The sequence below is a fragment of the Rissa tridactyla genome, chromosome 5, assembly GCF_028500815.1.
Source record: "Rissa tridactyla isolate bRisTri1 chromosome 5, bRisTri1.patW.cur.20221130, whole genome shotgun sequence".
Classification (NCBI taxonomy): domain Eukaryota; kingdom Metazoa; phylum Chordata; class Aves; order Charadriiformes; family Laridae; genus Rissa; species Rissa tridactyla.
The window spans coordinates 49,335,837-49,360,794 of NC_071470.1; the positions used below are offsets into that span (position 1 = coordinate 49,335,837).

Below are 24,958 nucleotides of genomic sequence, written 5' to 3' on the forward strand. Positions count from 1 at the left end.
TCACCTCCCATGCTCCTGAAAGCCCACCTTTGAACAGAAAAGGAAGAAAAGAACAACAAGCACCTCCTAGTGAATCAATCCCTGCAGCAAACATCCCAATTGCAAGTAGTTAACAGACCACCACGCACACACTCACAGGGCTGTACCTGGACTGCTTTTTTGGCGGCGGTGGCGGTGGTGCAAACTCCACACCACTGCTCTTGTCTTTAGGGAAATCAAAGGAGAAAGACGATGATTTGCTGATCCCAGTCTGGCTCTCCAGCATCGGGCCATCATCCACAAGGTCGGCACCAGCTCTTCCATTCTCAGCTCCCACTGCCCATGGGTGGGTTAAGAGCTCCTGCTCCTCTTCCTGCTCCTCCTCCTCCTCTATCCGGCACTGCTTGGTCCACGTTGGGGTGTAGTATTTCTGCCTCCTGTCATAGGATGAGCCTGGAAGGCCTCTGCTGGACTCCTCTGCAGAGGCCCCGTTGACATGAGGGCAAGGAGAAGGGGACGCCCCAAAGGCACCTGTATCCGCACAGCTCCGTGGCAGCAGCTGAACACCAGCTCCATCGTGGCTGTTGTCATCACCAAACCTTGCCACATGGGAGCTTACTGGGGATACACGGTTCCCCTCACTTCCTGGCTGGCTGTTTTTGGACATCTTTGGGGGAATGGCCGGACCCTCAGTAACTGAAGTCTTAGCAGGAGTTGCCAGATGAAATCGTGTGCTGTTTTCACTTCCAGATGCTTGAAAAATGTCTCCAGGCTCAGTGGCAGGTGATGAAGCCCCAAAATCAGTGTGGGAAGTGGGGCTGATGCATGGCCACTGAACTCCCACCGCTGAGTCAGGGCTACTGAGGAATATTGTCTTGTGATCATCCTCAGTGTGTGCAGTCATTATAGTTATCTTTGCCGCCACCTGGCCAGTGGTGTCCTGGAATTCCTTCTCACCACCCAAAGCCCAGCCGCCATCCCTCCATGTCCCATCAGCTTGCTCCTTGCCAGTGCCACGGGCCAGTTTCTCCACTTTTGCCTGTCCACCAACAGCCTTCATCTGTGCCTTCTTCCTCTTGGTGCTCTCGGCGTAGATGGGATCACTGTGGGCTGGCTCAGCAAGGCGAGGGCGTTGCGGCTCCACCAGAGCCTGCTGAGGAGTACTTGAACTCTCAGGCCAGGGGCCTCCGGTGACAGAGGGGTCTCCAGGGAGAGGTGAGTCCTCGTCCTCCTGGGACAAAGCAAAGGCAGCTGCCTTGCTGCTCCCGGTGCTCTCAGGGAGGGCAGCAGGCTCAGAGTGGAGAGCCAGCTTTTTCCTCTCTGAACACAGGGCATAGGGGAGAGGATCACCCTGGTCTTTTGTGATGCAGAAGGCCACATTCACAGCTCTACGCTCCTCTTCGCTGAACTTGACTGCCCTGCCACTTGGCCTGGGAATCTCTGGAGCATCCCGCTGCCTCCATCCACAGGGAGCAGAGTTCTCCTTCTCACACCGGCCACCCTTCCCCTCCGCACAACGTGGCTCCCGCGAGACGGGGTGCTCTCTGCGGCAGTCTGTGATTGAACAGTACTCACCCCCTTCACTTTCAAAGCCAGAGGAGAGACGACCGCAGTCACCCTCCAAGGGAAGCACTGCTCCTTCTCTGGCTTGGGAAGAAGAGTTTTTGCTGGAGTTTGTGGCGCTTCTGTCTCCCAAGGCGGATGGATTAGGACAGAGGGCCCGATGCGGCAGGGCAAATTTGTCCTTGGCTCTGTCCTCCTGCTTGCCCACCTCACCCACAAGCACTAGGCTGTGGATGGAGACATTTCTCTCCACTCGACTCTCCAGGCTGCGCAGGCCCACCATGGTGTAGCTAGGAGGACAGCAAGACAAGCAGTCACTCGGCGGGCTATGAAGGAAGGGCTTTCTCATACCACTGTTGCCAAAATTGTCGAGGCAGATCCGCTGTGTGTCTCCTGATTTCAAAAGGAGGTGTTTGCCAGAAACCATGCCCCAGCTGACCTGCATGAGCCAAAGAGACAAGTGTGCTGTCAGGACGTGCATGGGCAAAATGAGAGAGAAATATTTAAAAAAAAAAAAAAAAAAAAGAGAAAATAACCCAGCTCCACAGAAAAGTCCTCTGGTGTTCGGAGTCTGTTTTGCTCTGTGCTCACCCCACTAATAACTACTGCAAACCTTTTCTACTTAAATTACACTTGCCCTATTTCCTGGACCATTTTCAATCCTTGCATTACCAACAATGGCAATGCACTGAAATAAGGCATTCTCCTTTCTCTTTCTGTGGGTTCGCTGCCAGAAACGTGTCCAACCTGTCATCCTGTCTGCGAATCACCGTGCAATTAACAATTCAGAGAGCGAAGGAATATTTGCACCTCCCTCTGCTTATTTTTGTTTCATTTCACACTGCTGCTCTGAAGTCGCGCGGTCCAGAGCACAGACACAGAATATCACAGGTTATCCTGGGATAGCAGCTTGGCTACGCTGAGCAATAGGGACTGGGGAGCAGGCGGGGAAATGCATCCGAAATTTCTTCATCCGAGGGACATCTATCCTGCTTGCCAAGGGAGAGGAGCAGCAGGAGAGGCAGGGGGTAATGCGTGTCAGCAAAAAAACACCCCCCCCCAGGGTGGCAGAACCTGGTCCCGTAGTGCAAAACTCAGCCTGGGGCCAAATCTGTGCACACAGCTCAAACCCCACCGACGATGGCACCCTGCACTCGTGTGCCCTTTATCCCTAGAAGAGAAGCGGGGGAGAACAACGGGAGGCTAAGATGACAGCCAGCAAGCCCCACCCCTCCTCTGGGACAAGGGTGGACATACCAGCACACCTACGTCACGGGCAGGGTGACAGCAGCCCAGGCTTCATCCTGCATGGCTGGGGCAAGTGCTGATATCAACCGGGCAGGGAGAGGAGTGAACCACCCACACCACCAGGGCTTGCCAGTTTGCAGGCAGGCAGCAGTGCTACACCCAGAGGGCACTACTGCTCTGGCAAAGGTTGGGAGCCCGAGGAGCTGGGCTAGGAAGGTAAGGCGCTTTCCTCCCCACCCATGAAGACCGTGGATCCCGTTAGCACCGACTGCAACCAGACAGGATTTCTTTCCAGTGTAACTTCCCAGGAAAATAACTTTAACCCGCATCCTCATTTAAAATCCGGAAGTTACTTAACTAACAATGTATTTTTAAGCTCCTTTGCACATGCCTTGTGAGCAACATCTCATTCGGCTTCAGCCAAAGGTTCTTTGAGAAGCCAATATAAGGCTTAAAAGCCTGAGTCAAGACCAGAAGGAAAAACAAAGGGAAGGAAACCGTTTTAACAGATATTCCTAGCACTCCAGAGGAGAGGTAAGTAACGGGAAGTCATGCTTTGGCTGGATTAATCATTACCTGTGACAGATCTGCATTCATATTCACATCTGCCCACGCGTCAGAAACATCTGAGTTTATCATAGTTGGCTTCACAGCAATTGTTGGCTTTGAGAAGGGGTAGGTATTTACACCTTCGTCTTCCAACGTGGGGCTCTCAGGCTTGGTCCTAACTCCATTCGGGAGCGCACCACAAGCTCCCACGTCTGGGGGTGTTTGCAGCCAATGGGAACTCTTTGGGTTGAAGCAGTTTTTGCAGGAGCCGGGCTTCCAAACGTGTTCCACAAAGTCACTGCACGCAGACATCTTCAAATCCTCGTGGCTCAGACCAAGAGCCCTCTGCGTCTTCTGCACTGTCCTCCGCTGCTCATTTTGCATTTGCTTCCCAGAGCCGCTCTTAAAGATCACCTAGTTATCTGGAAAAGCACAACACTGTCTGATTAGTTTGGTTATGCCCCAAAATGGCAGGATTTTTAATAGGACAGGTGATAATTACACTTACTCTGCCTTCCTCACAAAGGCTTATTGTTTACAAGGTTTTTTTCGCAGCTTAGCTAAAGCCCACACAATCACTTAAAAAGCCTCAACTTCTAAGCATAGCTCTGTAATAGAGAAGACATCAAGCAAGCAGCATTCCTATGTGATTTAATTCCCTGTTTAACGAGCATGTATAACGAGCCTCGTGCAATGTTTAGATCAAGGGTAAAGGAAAGAGGTCTTGGAAATAGCTGTTCACAGCCCCACAAGCAGAGCCAGGTGGGGAAAATTCCTTCTCCAAAGTGGCATCCTCCCTCTGGAAAATAAAAAGGCCTGGGGATACAAGGACTAGAATCAGTGGTGGTGTAACCAAGGGGACCAGCAACAACCTTGCTTCACCCAGAAGCACCACTGTGATTACTGCCGTGGTACACAAAGGCTTCTCTCCCACCCAGTGCAATGGAGAAAGGCAATCAGCAAGGCTGGGGCTGGCACTGATTTGAGCAAGTGCTTGGCAGAAAGCTCTTATCTGGTTTGCCAGGAGCCACAAATAACAGTGTCAGCTCGCTCAAACGATTCATTGTCTGCAAGGGGAGAAACGTTTTGCTGTTGGATTACTTACAGACAAGGATCCATTCCCATCTTCCTTCCCCAGGAGGAAATGCCCCAGGAACAAGACATTCCTGCATTCCTGTGCCCCCCCTCCCCACACAGCCAAGTTTGATTGCACTCAGCCGGTAGCTACCTGGAGCTAACAACTTTGGAGACACTTCAGACAAGGTCTCCCACAAAGCTCAGTGGATTAGGGAAGAGAAGATGAGAAAATGCAACTAGATCAGGAAAATTGCAGCTGGCTGCTATGAGTGTCAGGGCACACAAGTCTCCCACATCTCTCCACAGAGTCCTTCCCCACCCAACCAACTTCAGGTCATCATCTCCCGGTCAGTTGATCCCAATGCAAACTGAGGCTCCTTCCCTGTGGGTCTCCAAGTGAACAGGCACTTTTACACCCAAATCCTGATGGCACAAGAGCAAAATTTAACAGCCTGATCCTTCAGGGCTCCCTCCACACAGGCATACCGCAACACCACCATGGCTATGGACACCTTTGCACCCTCATAGACCTCTACACCAGCCCACGTCTCTGTAAAGCCTCTTGCCTCAGGGCTCAGAGATGCCCTGGGCAGCCTCTGCAACAGCCACCCTATTGCATGGCAAAAAGAAAGAATAAGAGCTTGGATGGGACAAAGCGATGAAGGGGTGGGGGGTGGGCTGTGAGAGCCACTGACCCACAAGCATCATCTGAATGCAAATGCCACCTTTGGGAAGGGAGGCTTTGATCGGCTAAAGCATTAGTACCTGCAGACTCGTTCTGTCTGGCAGGCTGATAAATTTGGATCTACCTCATAAAAGAGCAGAAAAAAAAAAGGGGGGGATATCAATGGGCTTCACAAATCAGATTGGTGCATGCCTCTCTCTTTTTAGGGAAGAGACTGTATTAGAGAGGTTTTTCCACGGACTTCGCAGAGTCTAAATTAACCAAAGGACAGCAACTCGCTCTTGGACATACCGCGACATATTCAACGAGATTAACACTATTTGCTGGGGGGAAAAAAACATCTTGAAAAAAATATTCTGTTCTTTGTTTCTTTTCAGATCTAGCAAGCAGTGTCCGGCATCACCCAAAGCTGAACAAGTGTCCTGATGAGAGCCAGCAAAGAAAAAAGAAAAATCAAAGGGAGGAAAGCAGGGACCGGAGCCAGAAAAAACTCTTCACTTCTGCTTTAACAATCGGCGCTGCCAACTGCCTTTTAAAGGCCGGGATTTCCCTTTCTGCAGCTAAACCAGCCGTTGCTCCTCGCTGCCCAGACAGCGGGGCGGCCCCGTGTCCGCACACCGGCGGGGCTGCCGGTACCCAGCCCACACCAACCCACGCGGTGCCGTGCAGGGAAACTCGACCCCCCCTCGCCCCGGGCGAGCCGAGAACCAGGAGCTAGGTCTAAGGCACCCCCGGAACCCCCGCGCCTCCCGGGGCACCGGCAAGGACCCGGTATAAAGGCTACCTGCTATCTAGGAGAGAGATGCTAGGATGCGGCACCAGGATGCTCCGGCCCAAAAAGAAACCCCCAACCCTCCAAGCAGCTCTGGCTGCCGGACGGGCCCCCCGGGGCGCCGGGCGTCCACCGGGACCGAGAAAAGTTAACCGGCAGGGCCCGCCGGGGCTCACGGTGCCGGTGGGGACCGGTGCGCACCCGGGGCCGGCTTCGTTCCCCCCGCCCCACCTTCCGCCCGCATGCTCGGTGGGCACCGGCACGGCCCCGGACTACCGGCAGCCCCGCCCCGGCCCCGAGCGGCGGCCGGGGTCCCTCCCAGCCCGGCTTTGTCCCGGGAGGCGGAGGCCCGGTGCCCGCCCCCGACCGCACTCACCAGCCTCCCGCGGCGGCGGCGGGGCTCGGCTCCGCTCCGCGCTGCGCCCGGCCACGGCCGCCGCCGCCGCCACCGGGCGAGTGGCAAGCGGGGCCCCGCGTGGGCCGGGGGGCAGCGGCCGCCCCGCCCCGCCCCGCCTCCCGGCCCGCCCCCTCGGGGCACGGCGTGGGCAGCAGCGGGGGCAGGGCGGCAGCCCCGCTCCCCCCGCACACGCGTGTCTCCCCTCGGCACAAAGCACACCCCGCCCGATGCAGGGACACACGCAACACGCAGCGACACCCGCCCCGCCGCCTTCCCCAGCAGCTCCCACGCAGACACGCACCATCTCAGGGACATCGCCCGTGGGTACCAACCCCCGCGGGGGGATGCAGGCACTCACGTACCCCAGACCCCACAGGGCCCTACACACACATCCCACCCCTCGCAAGGACACAGCCAGCACACGCACACCCCGCACCCCCGACACCAGGCTTGAGGACGGTCCTGGACCCAACTGGAAGACACTGGGAGCCAGAGAGCGCACTCATCAGCGCCGAGGCTGCCAGACAAGGACATGGTGAAGTTCAGCCCGAGGGGATGCTGTGGAAGGAAAAAAACTCTGCAGCGACTGAAAGCAGGATTTGACCCCACCATGCAAACAATGCAGATGGCATCTCTGGAAAATCCTAAACTTCTGTTGGCCTGGGAGGCTGGGGGGTCATAAAAAGGGAGCAGGAAGAGGTTTTGCTCCTTGTAGTGTCTGTACAGGCTGGAAAAGGAGTGGTCTTCCCCCACCCTGGTGCTTGCTTTGTGGTGTCTAGTTTTGAGCATCCGAATTCTCCGAAACTAGGGAAAAAGCCCCCAGGACTCCCCCTGCCCTGATCAGGGCCTTAGATCAGTTTCTTGCTTAAGCCACCTCTCCTTTAGTGCAACAAAGCATTCCCAGTCTCATACATTTCAGAAGAAAGTAGTGGATTAAAAAGGCAAATAGGCTTGCATAATGGGAAATCCAAGCCCCGAGTAGAAAAACAGAAGCTGGAGACGTGCATGGCACTTATCATAGAAAAAATTTGCCTCTTGGGAGCCAATCATCCTAGTAAATTTTTCTCCTTTAGGGAATTTTGGCAGTACCGCAGCTTGCAACCCTTTTTGCTTGCAAACATCCCGGCTGGCTGGTCTTCCACCGTTATGGCTGTCTGCTTGTGCTCTCCCTTCTTTTTTGATCAGTTATTAAAATAGCCCAGAGACCCCACAGTAAGCAGAAACACAGGAAAGTATGGGAACTCCTCCACTTAATTTGCCATATTGCCATGAAGACATCTGCTTAACACACCTCCCGCTCCTTCTTTCAAACAAACCACTTGCAATCAGTTTGCTGTATCTTTTTGCACGCAGGATCCCCGTGCCAGCGCGCCCAGTCGAACAAGTAAATTAGCTCTCTGAAATGCCTTCATCATGACAGAAACCTCTCTTCTTGCACAGAGCCACGACTCATCTGTGAGCGGGGAAAATGAGCGGCCCAAATTTCTGACATTTTCCCTATTTTAAAAGGTTTGGATGAAAGAACCCACCTTTAACCAGCCCAGCTGAGGCTGTAGCTGAGGTCCGTATGGCTGTGCTAATTTTGGGGGATGGTGAACTTCCCCGAATTCAAGCAGCTGAATTTCATACCTGTAAATTTAAAAAGAGCCTCCGCTCTTTCCAATAAGAGCACTATAATTTTCTAATAGCTGAGGGGCTATAATTTTCTCAGCATGCCTTCTTAGTGAAGAGTCAGGGACACCTTAGGGAAGGAAAACCAGATTTAAAATTCATCCTAGGTTCACACTGGAACAGCACTGGACCTACTGAGCGTGCTGAGATGTTCACCTCAGGTAGAAAAGCCTTTCCCATGCCAGAGGCCTTGGGATTATGGGATAAGAAAAATTCATTTTTTCTAGTAAAGTCGTCTTTATGTCCAAACATTTCAGTGGAAAATAGAACAACCTCAATTTTTCATAAAACAATTGTTCTGTAAGGTCTGAGACCAAGAATGATGGCTTTTTGCGTGTCTGTAAATGCCCATGGCTTCTCCAGTACAGTTAGTCATCATTGTTCGGTTTAGGTATTTTCTCAATAGCCAAGAAAACTTGCACTAGAGAAGCCCTCTCAAGTAGAAAACAGTACCCAAAGCCCGCTAAGAAGTGACCACAGGTCCTGGCCAGCCATAGATCTTCCAATGTATTTTTTTCCAGAACGCCGACTCAGCAACAAGGCACATGGCTCAGAGCAACCCTGATGGCACAAAGGGAAACTTCAGGCCAACTGGAGCTCCAAGCATCATCCCTCGCTGGCAGAAGTAAGACCATCACCGAGCCTTGTTTTCAACATGCCAGCTGTAAGAGAAACCCCCCGAGAACAGGAAGACAAACAGGCACAAACCCACAGGGAGTTTCTCTGTGGGCAGACAAGAAAAAGCAAAGCTTTCTTGAGATGGGTTCAGCATTGCTCATGGCCAGCAAAGCTGCCTGGTTCCCAAGATTGGTAGTGCCAACAGTGCCTTTTACTCCAGGGGACTGAAAAAAAACAACAGGAAAAAATGTGACACCTTTTTATCAGTTATGCTCCACATGGTGTGACTGAACAAATCTTAGTTTCCACCTGTGGTGCACAGATCTCCTCCTGGCCATGGTCTCCGATGTGCTGGGGCGTCTTCCTATCCCTGCCAGGACCCCGGCTTCACCCATGGTGTCACAGGTGGTAGATTTTTCGGGTGGGGTGGCATTGTCTGTGCTGCGACTGGTCTGCCTGCTCATATGCATCAAGAATAAATGCACCCGTGATGGAGCCAGGGGCAACCAGTGCCAGCACCTACTGCCTGGCGAAAGAGCACAGGGCCGTCCTTCAGCAGGCTCTCAGGATGTTAATACCTGCTACCACTCAGCAAGCTGCTTCGGTCAATGCTCACATCCCTGGAAACTGCTTCTCCGTGCACTGCAGACCCTTTACCTACTCCAGAGGTTGGTGCCTTTGTTTGCCGTGCCCCTTTTCTCCCCCAGCCCTCCCTTTCCTGCCGGAGCAGAGGGACTGACTGCCCCCAGCAGCACCTGTCCCCCACCCCTGGGACTTCTCTTTGCTGTTGGGGTGATTGTCACCACTCTGACACCCCATCTTGCTGTAGGAAGAGAATGTACCTGGGGCCATAGGTGACCCTTTTGTTCAAAACACCACCATGAGACCCAGCTCCAAAAAAACCTCCAAATCCAGCCCCTCTTTCCCGGGAAGAACAGATTAAAAGCATCATAAAGATGCCATAAAGATCGAAGCCCTAATGTGGTCTCTTAAAAACCCTCCATGGGTGTTACCCCCCTGCTAACATCTGGGGAACCAAAATAAGATCTCTGTAGGACCCGTCTACCTTGTAGGACCAGAACGAAGCCTTTAATCCCTAATACAGCCCCATGTGCAGCCAGCAGACCCCCATCCCACCCTGGCCACTGCGACGGGCTGCAAATCAGTATGCCAAACAGCGACAGGCACCGCTCTTCCTTTGCTCAGGGGACTGCGTCAAAGGGGGAGCTCGGTTCTCTGTACCCAAGAGCAACAGTGGCTGTTAAGAAATCGTGGGATAATAGCCCTTTTGATGGATGCTCAGCTTGTGCTTTCGGGATGTAGCGGTTGTGGTGGGGCTGGGAAGGGAGAGGGGGCAGGGAGGCATATGACAGTGCTGATAACAAGTGGGCTTTGTACGCCGTGGCCAGGGGCTCCCACAGCTGCTCCAGTCCCCTCTCCCGCTTGAGGTAGTTTGAGTGGGAGAGGAGGCTACAAAAGCTCAAGCAAACGAGCATGACATGGATAAGATTATAATGATTGACTCCTTGGCTCTCTTTAAAAAGCAAAACTGTGGCAGAGCATCTCCTCCTGCCATTCAGGCAGGGGCTCTGGAGAGGAGAGGCTGCTCTGGGCTGGTGGTCTGGCTGCTGCAGTGCCTCCTGGACAGGGAATGCCCTTGACCCTGTCCATCCAGTTTGTTTGCTTTCCCCATGTAGCTGGTGAATACTTGCAGCCCGTGCTGGCCAGGGCCCTCACCTGCTTCTCGCCATCACTCCAAGGGCCTTGGTGGTGCTGAGGTGGATCCTGATGGTAACCTGGAGTATCCCCCTGGGAAGGGGCAGGGCAGGCCATCGTCTCCAAACCAGCCTGTCCCAGTGGTCAGTGCAAGAAAAGGAACAAGCCTGGAGGTGGGCACCATGGCAGAGAGAGGACCACCGGAGCACACACTATCTGATACTGAGTCCATGTATCCCTAGTTTTACTTCACTTGTCATCACTTCATGACAGTGTTTTTTTCTTATGACGCATATTCTCTGTGGATGGGGAGATAGTAATGATGGCAGCTGGCTACAGATTGCCAAAAATAATACTCCCCCCCTCCAAAAAAAAAACCCCAAGCAGAAAAACCCCACCCCAAAACCCCCACACACTTTGTTTCTGTAATCCCTGTCCCAACAGGACACAAGCACAGCCTCCCAGCCGGCATGTGTGGTTGCTCTTATAAAGCTTTGAACAGCTGGGGGATTTGAGGATGGGATTAGCTAATACAATCCAGGCTCAATTAGCAAAGGAAGCATGGAGATTCCAGCTCCCATCGGGACAGATGTGGGCAGGACCCCTCCAGAGGGTTAATCTCAGGGCAACTTGCACTTCATCCACAAATAACCAGGCTGCCTGTGTTCCCCCCATCCCACCCACAGCTGCTGTTGGAGTGGGAAAGCTTGCCATTGCCAAGCACTGCCTTACCCCCTGGACCCGGCTAAAACCCACTTTCCTGCCCATGGGCTGGGAGAGGGAAGGACTAACCGCAGCGGGGAGGGAGAGCAGGCGTGCACGCAGGTGCAGAAAGCTGGCAGCCAAACAAAGGGAGATCGCAGGAGCAGATACGGGCGCATGCAGGCTACGGTGCTTGTCAGCACGGCTTTCTATGAGCAAGACCAAAGGCAAGAGGAGGGGGGGGACAAAGGAGAGGGTTTCTTGTTGATGGGAAGATGCTAAGATGCACCAGCAATGGGACACCAGTGCTTTGTTCAAAACTGGGACCCCTGGGCAGGGCTTTTGTTATCACAAATGCTCTTTTTTTTGGCCAGCTGAGAAAAGCTGTGGGCTCACTAGGCTGCTGGGGCATCCTTCCGGACAGGCTTCCAAGTGCTCCCGGCCACCTCAGGATGAAGCAGAGCCACCATCTCCAAACAGCTCAATGGGTACCGGCTTCCAAACTTCCCCCCACACCCATCTCCTTGAAAAGCTGAACTAAAAACCCGCATGGATGCCTGATGGGCATCCCCAGCTTCGGTTCGTTCCTCATTTCCAAAAGCTGCCCTCAAATTTCTCCTCTGCCTTTTTGGGGCATTTTATAGACACATAGCCCTTCATGTGCTGAGACATGGAGACTCCCTCGCCAGAGACAGGCCTCCGCTTGCAGAGCTGGTGAACCGGTTCCCGGGGTGCGAGTTGCATGGGCAAGCTCTCCCACGCATGGATGGGTTTTGCATAGCCCTGTCAGAGACTGGCTGCTAAACGCCAGCTCTCTGTGGAAAGCAGACGGACTTGGAAAGATTGGGGGTGGGGGGGCCAAGGCACTTGGTGCTTTGGAAAAGGTTGCTCCTGAAGCCAGGGCTGAGGGCTGCCAAAATGCAAGTTGTTCATTGATTTTTCAGTTCTCTGAAGACAGGAGTCAGGAATCAGACCAGGGAAGGGTGGTGAGGGATGGGGCTTGGGCCAGTCAAAGCGACTGGCATGGGAGTTACAGTGAACCAGACTCGCTTTCCCAGCCTTCCTCAGATGGGGAACCAACAGTCTTGCTGAGCGAGCTAATGGTCCTTGACCAGTGCCAGGTGAATGCAAATATATGTCAAGCACCTTCCAAAGTGACAGCTTGGGAAATAAACCCAATAAACCAGCCTGTTCTCAGTCCAGTTGCTGGGACTCTGACAGAAGAAGCAGTAGCCTCCAGCGCTGTGGAGCAACTTTGCAGGGGACAGCAAACACCACCTGGTCTTCTGTCAGAGTACCCCAGGGTCTGATGCTCCCACCGCACCCAGAAGACATATCTAGGTCTGTAAAAGCCATTGCTACAGAAGAAGCAGGCACGCAGACATAAGGCACCGCGGGAGAACACATCGCTGTTTCTGCCTCGCTCCAATAAGACTGGCTTTTTCCTTGCTCCTCAGCGGTGTTTGGTGTTTACAGGCGCTGGGAAACATTTGCTCCTTGCACTCCTTCCAATGGAGCGTGGGAAAAGCTCTCACCCGAAGCAAAAAAACATGGGAATTTGCTTTCAAGTCTATTCTTCTCACTCTCTTTCTCTGTAAGTGAAAAGCCCTTAGCTGGCTTTTTTTCTTTTGCAAGGCAAGTTTTCTGGCCAAGGCAAACTGGCGTTTGTCTCTCATGCTGTCAGCAGAGTGACAGGCATCAGTACAGGCTGAGAGGCACGGCACTAGCAGATCAACCAGGACAGAGGGAGTGGCAGCAGGGCAGACAGGGCCTGCACGCACCTTCCCCCCCTTTTAGTTAGGGGAAACGGCACATTTCCACTTCAGTAGAAAGAGATAAGGGCTTGGTTTGGGGGGCATTTTACTCCCGGAGGATATACACAGCCCTCGGTTTGGTGCTTGGCTCACTGAGGCAGGCGAAGAAGAAAGGAAAATTAGCATGAAAAAAAAATGGAGGTTGCCCTCCCTGCTTGCTGGCTCTGGAGCAAATAGGCAGCAAGCAGAAATACAAAAGCATCCTTCCCTGTCAGGAGCAACAGCAGGCTTTCTCCCATCCCTCATCCAGCTGCCATGTGCTGGATCTGTCTGGCGAAGGCAGCCCCTGCCCCAGCACCTGGCACACGTGTTGAGTGCCATCAGCCCTATGCGCCGAAAACTCCCGAGGGCTGGGACAGGAACATGTGCCAGTCCAGCAGCTTGGTCCTTGCCGGCACCTCAGGCTCCAGACAGCTGGCAGGAGGAGGCTTCCCACCCTGTCAGCCAATGTCTGCCTTCTCTTCTGGCCTTTGCACCTGGTCCAGGAGGCCTCTCCTGGCAAATCTGCAGGGGGGCAAGTGGCTTCGGGTGGCCTATCTGCAACAAGGCTAGAGTGATGCAAGGAGGCAAGGAATTTTCAAGCAAAAGAAAGAGGTAAAGTCATGCATTTCCTTGCCTAGGGGGGAACAAATAACTCCTTCTCAGGAAAACAAGGCTGAGGGACATAACGGGAGTCTGCAGAACTCAGAGGACAGTGACAAACCTGGAGAAAACGGAGACCTCAGGGAGCTGGCCTCTCCCCCATTGCAGGTGGACACTGCAGCAAAGGTGCTCCTCATGCACAGGGATGCTACTAAGAGGAGAAGAAAGGTACCCCTGCCCCCTTGCCTCCCCCCATAGCCCTCTCTCCAGTATTAGAGGGCAAGCCTGGGGACCAGCAAAAGGACAACTGTAACCCCTGATATGCCTCAAGAGACCCACTCTATGCCCAGGCAAAAGAGGCATGAATACCCTTTATAACCCAAGGCTGAAGGCAGATCTCAGCTTCCAAACTCCATCCTGCAAGTAACCTGATGCCCCCAGCACAATTTTTCCTGTGTGAAACTCCCTCTGCAAGCGGTGCCTTAGGTGAGCAGCTGCAGAGGCAGCCAGATCCCGGAGGAGGTGTTTGCTTTCTCCATCTTCCCCCTGCCCCACACCCTCTTTTTAATTGTTTGCACATCAAGAAACGACTTGCTGTATTGCAACCTCCCAAAGGGAGGTAGGCATTGAACTCGTAACCTGAAACTGCCTCTCAGGGAGACAGCCAGCACCCACCTCCCGCTGTTCCCACGTCCTCTCCCTGGCTCATCCCCACCTGAGCAGCAGCCATGTCCTCCCCTCGCTCTGCTCCGCTCTTTAGCGGCTACACCCTTCACTGTTAATGAGCACGGAGAAAAAAAAGCACGGAGCTGCCATTCAGGGCCTCTCTTAAACACCAAAACATCTCTCTGCATTAATAATCTCTTTCAAAAGCCCCTTCCTTGCACACATTCCCCCTCTCCCTCCCCCAGCCCCCAACGCTTTTCAGAAGCGACTGTGATTCATCTGAGGTGCGGAACAGCACGGTAAAATTTTAATACAGCCTGAACATGATGTGAGAGCGCTCAAGTGCCTTTTAAGCAGCCCGCCTGTCTCCAGCAACTGCTTTGAAGGCAAGATCGCTTCAACGCTGCGTGAAGAGCTTCAAAGAGAATATTTGGGACTGATTTTGACATGACTCAGAGAAGGCAGGAAGCCTCCAAACACAGTTCCCTCAAAGAATGAGCACCAGCAGAGGAGCACGCTGGCTCCCGCCATGCCTCCCCGCTGGGGGTTGGTCCAGCTGGACCATATGGGTGAGCCCGGGAGGACCAGAGCTGCGTGTACCTATAGGATACCTACTGAGTGCTGCGACCCGGACCTCCTTCTCCAGAGACTCCTGTGGGGAAGAGATTTCCCTGACCACTTTTGGTCATATTGCATGCTAATAGCCCGAGGACCCATGGTCTGCCCCCCGCTGTGATTTCCAGGGCTGGAAAGCAGGGGAGAGTTTTCCATGCCTCGGGGTACATGTGTTGATAGGAAAAGTATGAAAATAAGGCAAAACACTTGGGTTAGCCCAAACAAAAAGATATGCTGATAGCACCCAAGGACTCCTCTACAGCCAGTAAACCAAAAGGAAATCAAACCAGTGCCCCAGAAAGTGGGGCTGGGAGATGAGTGAACAGGAGGAAACAGCAGAGGCAGAGGATGGTGCTTCCCAAGAGAGGCTCCACGAGCTCAGCCAGCAAATATCCCTCACCTTTGCTGCTTCTCAATGTCACACGCTGTTCCTTGTCTCCCTGGACTGCTCCAGACCTGCAAGCAGCACAGCACTGTCTTCATGCAGGGAAATGCTCTAGCCCTGGAGACCTTTGAATGCAGCTTGGGAACATCGAAGGCCAAAGCAAGAAGCTGAGCTCCGCATCTCCAGGCTTCCTGCCACAGGGCAGGTGGCAGGTCCTGGTGATCTTGTAGTCTCTGCTACCACACCATGGGCAGAACATCAACCAAAAGCACCTTGTCCTGACCAATGGGGATCTGTGTCAGTACTGAGCAGGTTTCACAGCTCCTTCCCAGACCATCCATTCCTATTTACCTGCCAAACTGGCCTCAGTAGTATATGTCAGCCCACAGCTCCTGGAAGGATGTTGAGAAGCTGCAGACTGCAACCCTGCATATCCTGTACCATCACGAAAGGGAGGGTGAAGCCTCTGAGAAGAGGGTAGAGTAGGTTGGAGTTGGTAGCAATGTGCCATTGAGTTGAACAATGTGCCAAAGTAATCTGCCTCCTGGGCCACCACAAAGAGGACTTGGAAAAGCAGGAATGCCTTTCTTGAAAATTTGAAGGCAAATCATATCGATATCCACTCTCCATGCCCCTCCATGGGCAGTGCCAGCATGCAGGGCTGGTAGGGGACAAGATCCAAGACCTGGCCCCAAACCAGGGTGGCCTGACTCAAGTGAAGGGGAGAAAAGGGTGAGTGACAAACCCAAGGTCTGGGAAGCACAGCTGTGGGCACGCAGGCTGGAAGTGGACAGGCAGGGAGGCCGTGGAGGACAGGGACAGCAGCCCTCACGGTTTGGAAGAAAGGACTCTTTCAACATCAAGGGAAGTCAGCCCCAATGCCTGCAGGGGGGATGTCTGGGGGAGTTCAGGGCAGCTGACCTCTGCTGCCTTGCAGAGACAAGCCTGAGAGCCCCCCAAAATGCATAGGCCTGCACAGGGTTGAAAGGAACACAACAACCTGACCCCTAGGTTTACATGAAGGTAGTGCAATTTTTGAAGGTCATTCAGAGTCTGGAGCTACCCATGGAGAGGGGTCAACCTCAGGGTCACTTCTCACTCCAAAAGAGACCATTCCCCTTCCCAGGGCTACATTCACGACGAAGTTTCCCTGAAGAAACCTCTCCACTTAGCAGAACTAGTGCCTGTGCTGACACATCCTGAGCATCTGCACTTACTCAGAGGAGAGCAGCTGAAGCACTTGGCCTGGCTGTCAGGGAGCAACAAGTGCAGTGAACACTCCACCCTGGGCTGCACCTAGACTGAGAATTCCCAAAGCGGGGCTTATCTGGGGGAAAATCAGTGGATTTCAGAGCTGAGCTGTATTTGTAAGAGATTCAGCAGACGTACCTCCTAGGACATTTTTGAAATGAGAACTCTCCAAGCCAAGTGGGAAGCGAAAAAGGCACGCGTATCAACCTTTTACTGGAGTTAGCCCAGAGAGAGAACAGAGGCACCATCCCACCTGCAGCAGGGCTGGTTAAATGCAGTCATCAGCCGCTCAGCCTCCAGCAGGACTGTGCCACCTCTGGAAACATATCAGCAAGGTGTCCGGAGGATGAAGCTTCTTATGCCCAGTTTGTGCTCTCTCAGTTGCAGGAAGATGCAAGACAGTGACCCCCCTGCTTGCTGGAGATCTGCTGCTCCTAAAAGGCTGCAGTCAGCAGTACCTCACAGGAGAATGGAGGCAACAATGCAAATTACGTCTACACAATTTAAGAAAACAGCAAAACTCAATTAGCTAATGGGCACACTTAGTGTCGGCTGACACACCCATGAGCACAGGCATGTCTGTGAGGAAACGTCAGAGTTTCAGTGTGCTCACACCCCTTACGTTTCAAAGACATCTTCTGAACCAGGAACGGCGGGAGAGAGAAAGTAGCCAGCAGTTCTGTGAGGGAGCGACAGAGAGGATGGCTGAGCAAAGGGTGGTGTGCCAGGAAGGGATCACAAAATCAACAAAATGGCCCTCAAGCGGGGTCACTGCCAGCACTTGTGTGTAAGCAAGGAATTGTCTATAAGGCACCATTGTGGAGAAATCCCCCGAACCGTCTCCAGGAGCTCAACATGCTGGGGAGCCTCCCTCACATGTCTGTACAGTAATGGATGCAGTATGGGGAATAAACACGAGGAACTAGAGATCTGCGTGCAGTTGAAGGGCTGTGATCTTGTGGCAGGATGACTCCCATGACTGGAGTGCTGAAGTGTTGCAACAGAGGGAGGGATACAGGCTCTTTAGGAAGGGCAAGATGGGAAGATGAGGAGGGGGAGTTGCCCTTCGCGTGAGAGAGCAGTTGGAGTGCATGGAGCTCTGCCTGGGGATGGATTAGGAACCAGCTGGGAGCTTACAGGCTAGGACTAAAGGGAGAACAGATAAAGGTTATGTTATTATAGTGGGTGTCTGCTATAGGCCACCTGACCAGGAAGAACAAGTGGGCGAGGCCCCTACAGAAAGGTGCAGCTTCATGTTCACAGGCCCTGGTGTCCTCATGGGGGGCTTCAACCATGCTGATATATGCTGGAGGGACAACACAGCAGGACATAAGCAATACAGGAGATTCCCTGAGTGCGTTGATCATAAATCCCTCTTCCAAGTGACAGAGGAGCCAACAAGGAGAGGTACTCTGCTGGACCTCATACTCATCAACAAGGAGGGGCTTCTTGTCGATGTGAAGATGAAAAGCAGCCTTTGCTTCAGTGACCATGAGATAGTGGAGTTCAGGATCCCGAGGGGAGGCAAGAGGGTGAGAAGCAAGCTCACAACCCTGGACTTCAGGAGCGCGGACTTTGGCCTCTCATGATCTGCTTGCAAGAGTCCCATGGGATAAGGCCCTGAAAGGAAGGGAGCCGGGGGAGGGAAGGCAAAAAGGCTGCTTAATATTCAAGGGTCACCTCCTCCAAGATCAAGAAAGCTCCATCCCAATAAATACATAACCAGGCAAAAATGCCAGGAGGCCTGCGTGGATGAACAAGGAACTCCTGGCCAAACTCAGACACAGAAAGGAAGCATACAGAGGGTGGAAGCAAGGATGGGTAACCTGTGGGTATACAGAACCATTGTCTGAGCATCCCTGTCCAGATTCAATTCCAGTTGGGCTTTAGCTTTCCTAACACCAGAGCGTGAGGGGGATTGAAAACTGGCTGAATGGCCTTGCCTGGAGGGTGGCAATCAGTGGCAGGAAGTCTAATAGAAGTCTAGTCGCTATTGGTGTACCCGACTAGTCAAGATTGGGTCCCATCCTGTTCAACGTCTTCACTAATAATAGTTTGCTGATGACACAAAACTGGGAGGAGTGGCTGATATGCCAGAGAGTTGTGCTGCCATCCAGAGGGACCTGCACAGTCTGGGGAACTGGCCTGACAGCAAATGAAGTTCAATGACTTCATAAAGTTCAACAAAGAGAAGTGGAAATGTATGCACCTGAGGAGAAACAGAAAAGGCAGAAAAGGCTTACGGTATCCTGGGCTGTATTAGGAGGAGCGCTGCCAGCAAGTGGAGGGAGGTGATCCTTCCCTCTGGTAAGCACTGGTGAGGCCACACCTGAAGTATTGTGTCCAGTTTCTCTCCCCCCAGTACAAAAGAGACATGGTCATAGCGGAGAGAGTCCCACAAAGGACTGTGAAGAAGACGAAGGGACTGGAACATCTCTCCTATGAGGAAAGGCTGCAAGGGCGAGTTTGTTCAGCCTGGAGGTGGGGGGATCATATTCATGTATACAAATACCTGAAGGGAGGGTGTAAAGAAGGTGGAGCCAAGCTCTTTTCAATGGTGCCTAGTGTCAGGACCAGAGGCAATGAGCACAAACTGAAACACAGGAGGTTTTGTCTGAACATCAGGAAACACTTTTTTAATGTGAGAGTGACTGAGCACTGGCACAGGTCGCCCAGAGAAGTTGCGCAGTCTCCATCCTTGGAGAAACTCTGATACATGATGGAGACTGACTGTCTGGAAGACAGCTTTGCTGTGAGAGTAACTGAGTACTGGCACGGTTGCCCAGAGAGACTGTGGTGTCTCCATCTTTGGAGGTATTCCAAATCCAACAGCCATGGCCCTGGGCAGCCTGTTTTAGGTGGCCATGCTTGACTGGACGAATCAGACTAGGTGACCTCAAGAGGTCCCTTCCAACCTCAACCATTCTGTGATTCTGTGAAGCTCTAACCCCTCACAGGAGGGCACACTTATGCCATGGGACCAGTTGTGCTGAGACGATGCTGCTGGACAGCCACTAAGTGGGAGGACAGCACCCTAAGTGAGGTGACAGAGTGAACCAGTTGAACTTTGTAGTCCAGTTTGGCTGGAGGATGCACCTCCAAAAAGCCTCTTGGGACCTGAGGTCTGTAACACCTTACAAGCTTCCCGGCACAGAAGGTGTGATGGATAAGGACTCAGTCCAAAGAAACATACAGGTACAGGAAAGTACAGCCATGCTGACCAGATCCCGCCCTTGAAACCCGTGCAGAACTCCTCAAGATTTATGCCCCAAACCCAAGATAACCAAATCTTTCTATTTCTTGGAGCACAACCACCTGATAATACTGTTGTGCCTCTTCCAGGGCCCACAATAATATTCCTACCGAAGAGCACTCAAGGTCCATGAAGGTCATAATCATGTCTTCAGCAATGTCCAAAAAGCACAGGCATCTAGAGGTCTCCTGGTCTCCAGCAAACTTGCAGGGTTTCTTGGGACAAAGTGTCTTTGGATTCAACATTTCCAGACTTCCATGAATAACTCCAGTTTCCCCTGGAGCACCTAGAACTTGTGGGATCCCCTCTGCAGCATCCTGCAGCAAGTAATTCTGCAGCTGTGCGCTGGCCTGGGGGAAGAACCATCTCTTATTGTTTAGTTTGAACCTGTCACTTGCTAACTTTATTCAACACTTTCTAGATCCTAGTTCTTGTGTTGGAAAGGCAGTGGACACTCATGCCCTCTTCAGCATACATGGATTTATCGACCTTTCTCGTACTGTCCCTCACACGTCTCCTCTTTCTTTCTTTCTTTCTCCCAGGCACTGCATCAGGCTGTTGGTGCTCCCCTGTGGAGTGTGTTCACAGTCTAAACAAAACAAGAGCTGACAACAAACAGCATGCAGGGATGAGACAAGGCACTGCACATCAGAATGACACTGACAAGAAGACTGGTTTATAAGCAGAGTGCAATACCATCTGTCCCAGGGTGGGTATCACCTATGGAGAAGGCTCATACAGAGCATGGTGAGAGTCCCAGCGGCACTGAAACAGCACAGGGACAGGAGACACCAGTCTGATCACTGCCAGGAATGCTGAAATGCCAAGGTACTGTGCCAGGCTGTAATGTGCAACAGGCGCAGGACCTTGGTGTCGGTACCAACTGGCTCTTAGAGTAGTGCAGAAAAAAAAACACAGAGGGGTGGGAAGATATACCATATATTTCTGTGCTATCCCCTTTCCCAGGGGCTGTTTTTGCCAAGATAAGATTTGACCTCTTAAGAGCAGCATCAGACAAGCCCAGTCCCCCTTGGTATTTTATCACTGGACAACGATTTATGGAGCAGTCTAGGAGCAACTCCAGCCAAGGTAGAAAAAAAAAAAAAGCAGGATCAGAACTGGATTCTGTTTGGCTTTGCAGCTGTAGCTGACATCAAGTAGAACATCTCTCTAAAAGGTCAGCCCTGCAAAGGCAAGCCTGCTGGCACATTGTTGGCCTGGAGGCACCAGTCACTGAGTGAAACTCTCTGTCTGGTGTAATGTCAGAAAAACTCAGAACCAAAAGGGAACCTCTGCCTTGAAAAAGCACACCTTCTCTAAAAACAAGCATCAGGGACAGGTACCGGTCTCTTCCTGGATGGAAGGGAAAGACTTGGTCCCTGAGTGAGATTTTACAGCTGCTGACCTTGTCTTCTAGCTATGTGTCCCTCATTGAGATGGGTCAAAATACATCCGGGAGTGGATGCATATATTGTAGGTAGAAAATTTTCAGAGCAGCTGAGAGCTGGAATTTGTGCTGTGAGTAAGACGAGCTCCTACAGAATGAGTTAGCGGATGTTTGGGGTGATTCATTGTCTTCTGATAACTGCCCAGCTCCTGAGGCATTGCTGGCATGCAAAAACAAGGTAGATCTCAGTGAATCAGAGGGCCGAGGGAAGAATATCAGTGGTAGTTAGCAACGACATGCCTGAGTTTATTCAGGGACCAAGCTGTAAACTGCCACTACTTTCCAAGGCCTGCAGTGAACTTCCTGGAAAAACTGGGTCTTCTTCGCCACCAGATTTAGGGACCAAGCCCCTTTCTCCATCCTCTAAAGGCAGGCACTGGTGTGAAACGCTAGAAAGAGCCAGGCTGAGCCATCTCTATGTGATACCTTCTCCCCATCCTCCAAAACATGTCCAGCGGGTCCTCTGTGCCACGTAGCAAGAGATAAGGTCTCACTGGTGCTGCCTGGATGATCCTGGGTGTCTCCAAAAGATGGGAGCACCTTTTCTTCCATCTTATGCTGGCCTCCAGGACACATCTCCTGATTCTTTGGCCTTTGTTTCTCCGCCAGGCACCTAAGGTACAATAATTTGTTTGCCTCTACAACTGCCAAGAGTATTTGACACCTCGAGTACCCACTGGTTACTTTGGAGAGGCCAAATGAATGGCAAGGTCTGGCGGATGAAGGAGGGAGCAAGGAACTCGGCGCCAGCTCATATCTACATCACCACTAGCTTCTCACTTTAAACCAGAGGTCAGGCATTTGTCACAGAATGAAAAGGAGCAGAAAACACAGACAGCTTCACAATGCAGCTCAGTGGCTTTGCATATGTCCCAGGGCAAACTTTGTAATTATACCTTATCCTAATGATTGCCGTAGCAGCAAAGACAGCAAAACAACGGAACAGGCACCGGCACCCAGGGAAGTCCTGGCCATGGAAAAGGATACAAGCACTCCCAGCCCTAGCTATTAAATCCCAAATTCTGGTGCTCAGGAAGCTCAGCAACAAGCTTGCAAGTTCAGACATTTCAGTAAGGCTATTTCAAACGCAGTGGCAGGCCTGAGGGAGGAATACAAGGTCAGCTCTTCTGCTGGCACTGTGTTTCCATTGTACGTATGAGTCATATGAGGCCACTTCGCAGGACACTAACACCTGACCAAAGAAAAAGAAAGGGCTGTTGCGTCCAAGTGTAATGCAGAAGTGCCCCTGATGCAGGAGAATAACCCAGCTTTGGTATGTATTGAATACTTTCTCTTACAGACCCATGGCAGCATTGTCTGGAAGAGCCTTCCACATTCTCTGGTCCGGCCTCCCTCTTGGAGCAAGACTATCACCAACACGGATGCAGGCCAGACAGCTTCGTCTAAGCAATACTCAGAAAGCCCCAAGGGTGCAAGCCACCACCACTCTCAGGGCCTGTTGCAGGGCTGCTTCTCCTCTTGAGGGAGATTTTTTTTCCCTAATGTCCAGGCTGAGATCCCAGTGCTGCAGGGGCAATTCCTTGCAAGCAGCTTTTTATAAAAGGGAGGGGAGAGGAAAAGAGAAGAGGAGAGGAAAGAGCTGAGAATTAGCAAAACTCAAATGTTTGCTGGTGGCCTTAGGCTGAATTGGCTGGCTCTCTTCCAATGTTTCCCTTGCCAATGATTGCTTACCAGTGAGAAGATAGCTTATGTGCTGAAAAGCTAGCGATGGACACGAGAAGCAACTGTAGGAGGGTGAAAAGGAAGGACCAAGGGGCGGGTGAGACCATCACTGTCGTTCTTTTGAGGAAAGCAAATGGAAGAAACTGATGACTCTGCTGTCTTTCTTGCATTTAGCTTTTCCATAAAATTGAATCTAGAGGTGAATAACTCACTGAAGGGATCAATTACCCTCCACAAACCACCAAGATAAAAAGATAACTAGCTGAGACTTAGCAGTGTCTCTCTTAGGCACCTACAAGCCAAACTCTTGCCCCGGCATTTAGCCATGATGATGAACAGAAAAGGGGTCGGGAAATGGGCCAGGATTACGAAATAAGAGGTTCACGAACTTTCAGCTAGGTGAAATGTGTATGAGCTACAGCAACACTCATTATCAGAGGAGGAGCTGTCTCCAGTTCCCAAGCCACGCTCTCCAAGAACTGCTGGAGGGCTGGAGCGGAACCAAGGAAATGGCACAGAATGAGCACAGCATTGTGTTTAAAAGGCTTGAAGTCAAGTTATAGATCCATAATTCAATGCCTGGAAAATCAACATGCACAAAGGATTAATTCAGAGGCACCAAGGGGTTAATATGGGGGCTGAGAAGTGGACAAGTGGGATTTCTTAAGAACTATTTTATACCAAACCATTTAAATTTCCTCTCTCAAAGATTTGGCAGATAAAGAGCAGCAGCAGATGTGATAATTCTGACCTCCATAGAGGGCTTTGCGTTATACCAGTCAGACTTCTTGTCAGAAGGAAAATAACATCTAGATGAAAGATGGATGTAAAATTGGTGCAAAAATAGCGCCTTCACCTGGTGGCAAAAGCTGTTCATGGCTTATGGTCAAACTAGAAGGACATATACAGAAAGGAACAGCAGGAAAATGATCCTAGCTTTGGTGTTATTCAATGCTTCCCTAATGTGGGCTAGAAGACGTGCTGTGCTGCCTTAGAAATATTGCAGATAATGTTAAAGAAAACGAGACCAGAGGAATGCCAGAAAGTAGATTCATCAGATGACCTTAAAGGTCTGGTGAAGACAGGATTTGACATCAGTCAGATGAAATTCAATCAAGTCAGGTGTGAAATGCTTTGAAATCTGATCAATCCAACCGAAGGAAAGAATGAGACATGGGATGACACAGGCCATAAACCAGGCAAGGGAACACGCTGGAAGCAAGCCTTCCTCTTGTGGTGGAGAGGGGGACACGTCACAGGCTTTAAATTCTGTTCCCATCACTGAACAAGTATCAGGGACCAAATTGGTGCACAGGGGGATTCATACTTAGGGGATGGAAACAGTTCAACCTAGCTTTACCCTGCCCATGACTGCTGTGTCTAACTGCCCTGTGCTTCCCGCCCAAGTGCCTGGCAGAGGCAAAAGTGGTGGGGACAAGCAGCTAGCCAGGGCCAGCCGCTCTCATTACAGCTTAGCCTTAATGAAACACCACTAGGCTGGGAATAGTGTTGGGTACCAAGTTTCCACGTGGCCTGCATGTTTGCCTGCTTTGAGAGGGAGATGATTCTTGAAGGTTGCTATGGCCAGGGAGTGGCAGCCTGCCCTGGACACCTCCAGAGAAGGGCAGCCCCTTCCAGAGAAGGGCAGCCTTGCAGCGGCCTGCAAATACCTGGCCACCACAGCCAGATCAGTGAGAAGGTCCCATTTGAGTCTGGCACAAGACAATACTGCCAAGACAAAAAAAAATTATCTATCTCCCAGGGCAAGAATGATCAGGCCACCCCATCCTGGAGGAAAGACCACTATCCTGCAGCCCTCCATACTTTCTCAGCTGTCCAAAATCCCATCCACCCCTATGACAGGTTCCCACTGTCACCAGTATCAAGCCCCCCAGTCTCTGAGTGAGGGCACCTAGTACATTCCAGGGCCAACCAACAGGCAATCCTGTACCTCATATGAGCAGCAAGTCCTGCCAGGCACTTCATACAGGCTGTGGCACACTGGGCATCCTTCTGGGAGTAAAGCAGTGTCTCGGAGCTTTGAAGCAGCCTGGCATTTTAGGAAAAGAGTGGAATTCTGTGACATTTCATAAAGAACTTTCTTACCTTGATGATTTAGCAGCAGCCTTTGAAATTCAGCAGCAAAAGTCCTCCAGATAGGGCTACCAGCAATGCTGTTTACCTAGTGAATTTTTAGTATGAGAGGATAGGAGCCCTAGTGAATGGTGATATTCCCCTTCACATGCTGTCACCCCCCGCCCCAGCTCGTAGGTCAGTGGCTTTTC

General features: G+C 51.8%; 1 protein-coding gene across 3 annotated transcripts in view; it reads right to left on the bottom strand.

Moving 5' to 3' along the window:
- PRAG1 (PEAK1 related, kinase-activating pseudokinase 1) overlaps nucleotides 1-24,958 on the bottom strand; it is a 49,169-nt gene that overhangs the window by 17,771 nt on the left and 6,440 nt on the right. The window contains exons 1-3 of one of the 3 annotated variants that reach the window (XM_054204032.1): nucleotides 6,250-6,373; nucleotides 3,367-3,761; nucleotides 147-1,981 (exon numbers count right to left, since the gene is read on the bottom strand). In XM_054204032.1, the coding sequence (XP_054060007.1) occupies nucleotides 147-1,981; nucleotides 3,367-3,723 (2,192 nt within the window). In that variant the 5' untranslated portion in view covers nucleotides 3,724-3,761; nucleotides 6,250-6,373. Of the gene's footprint in view, nucleotides 1-146; nucleotides 1,982-3,366; nucleotides 3,762-5,885; nucleotides 5,968-6,249; nucleotides 6,374-24,958 lie in introns of those variants that run through there. The other 2 variants (XM_054204031.1, XM_054204033.1) reach the window with 2 other exon arrangements.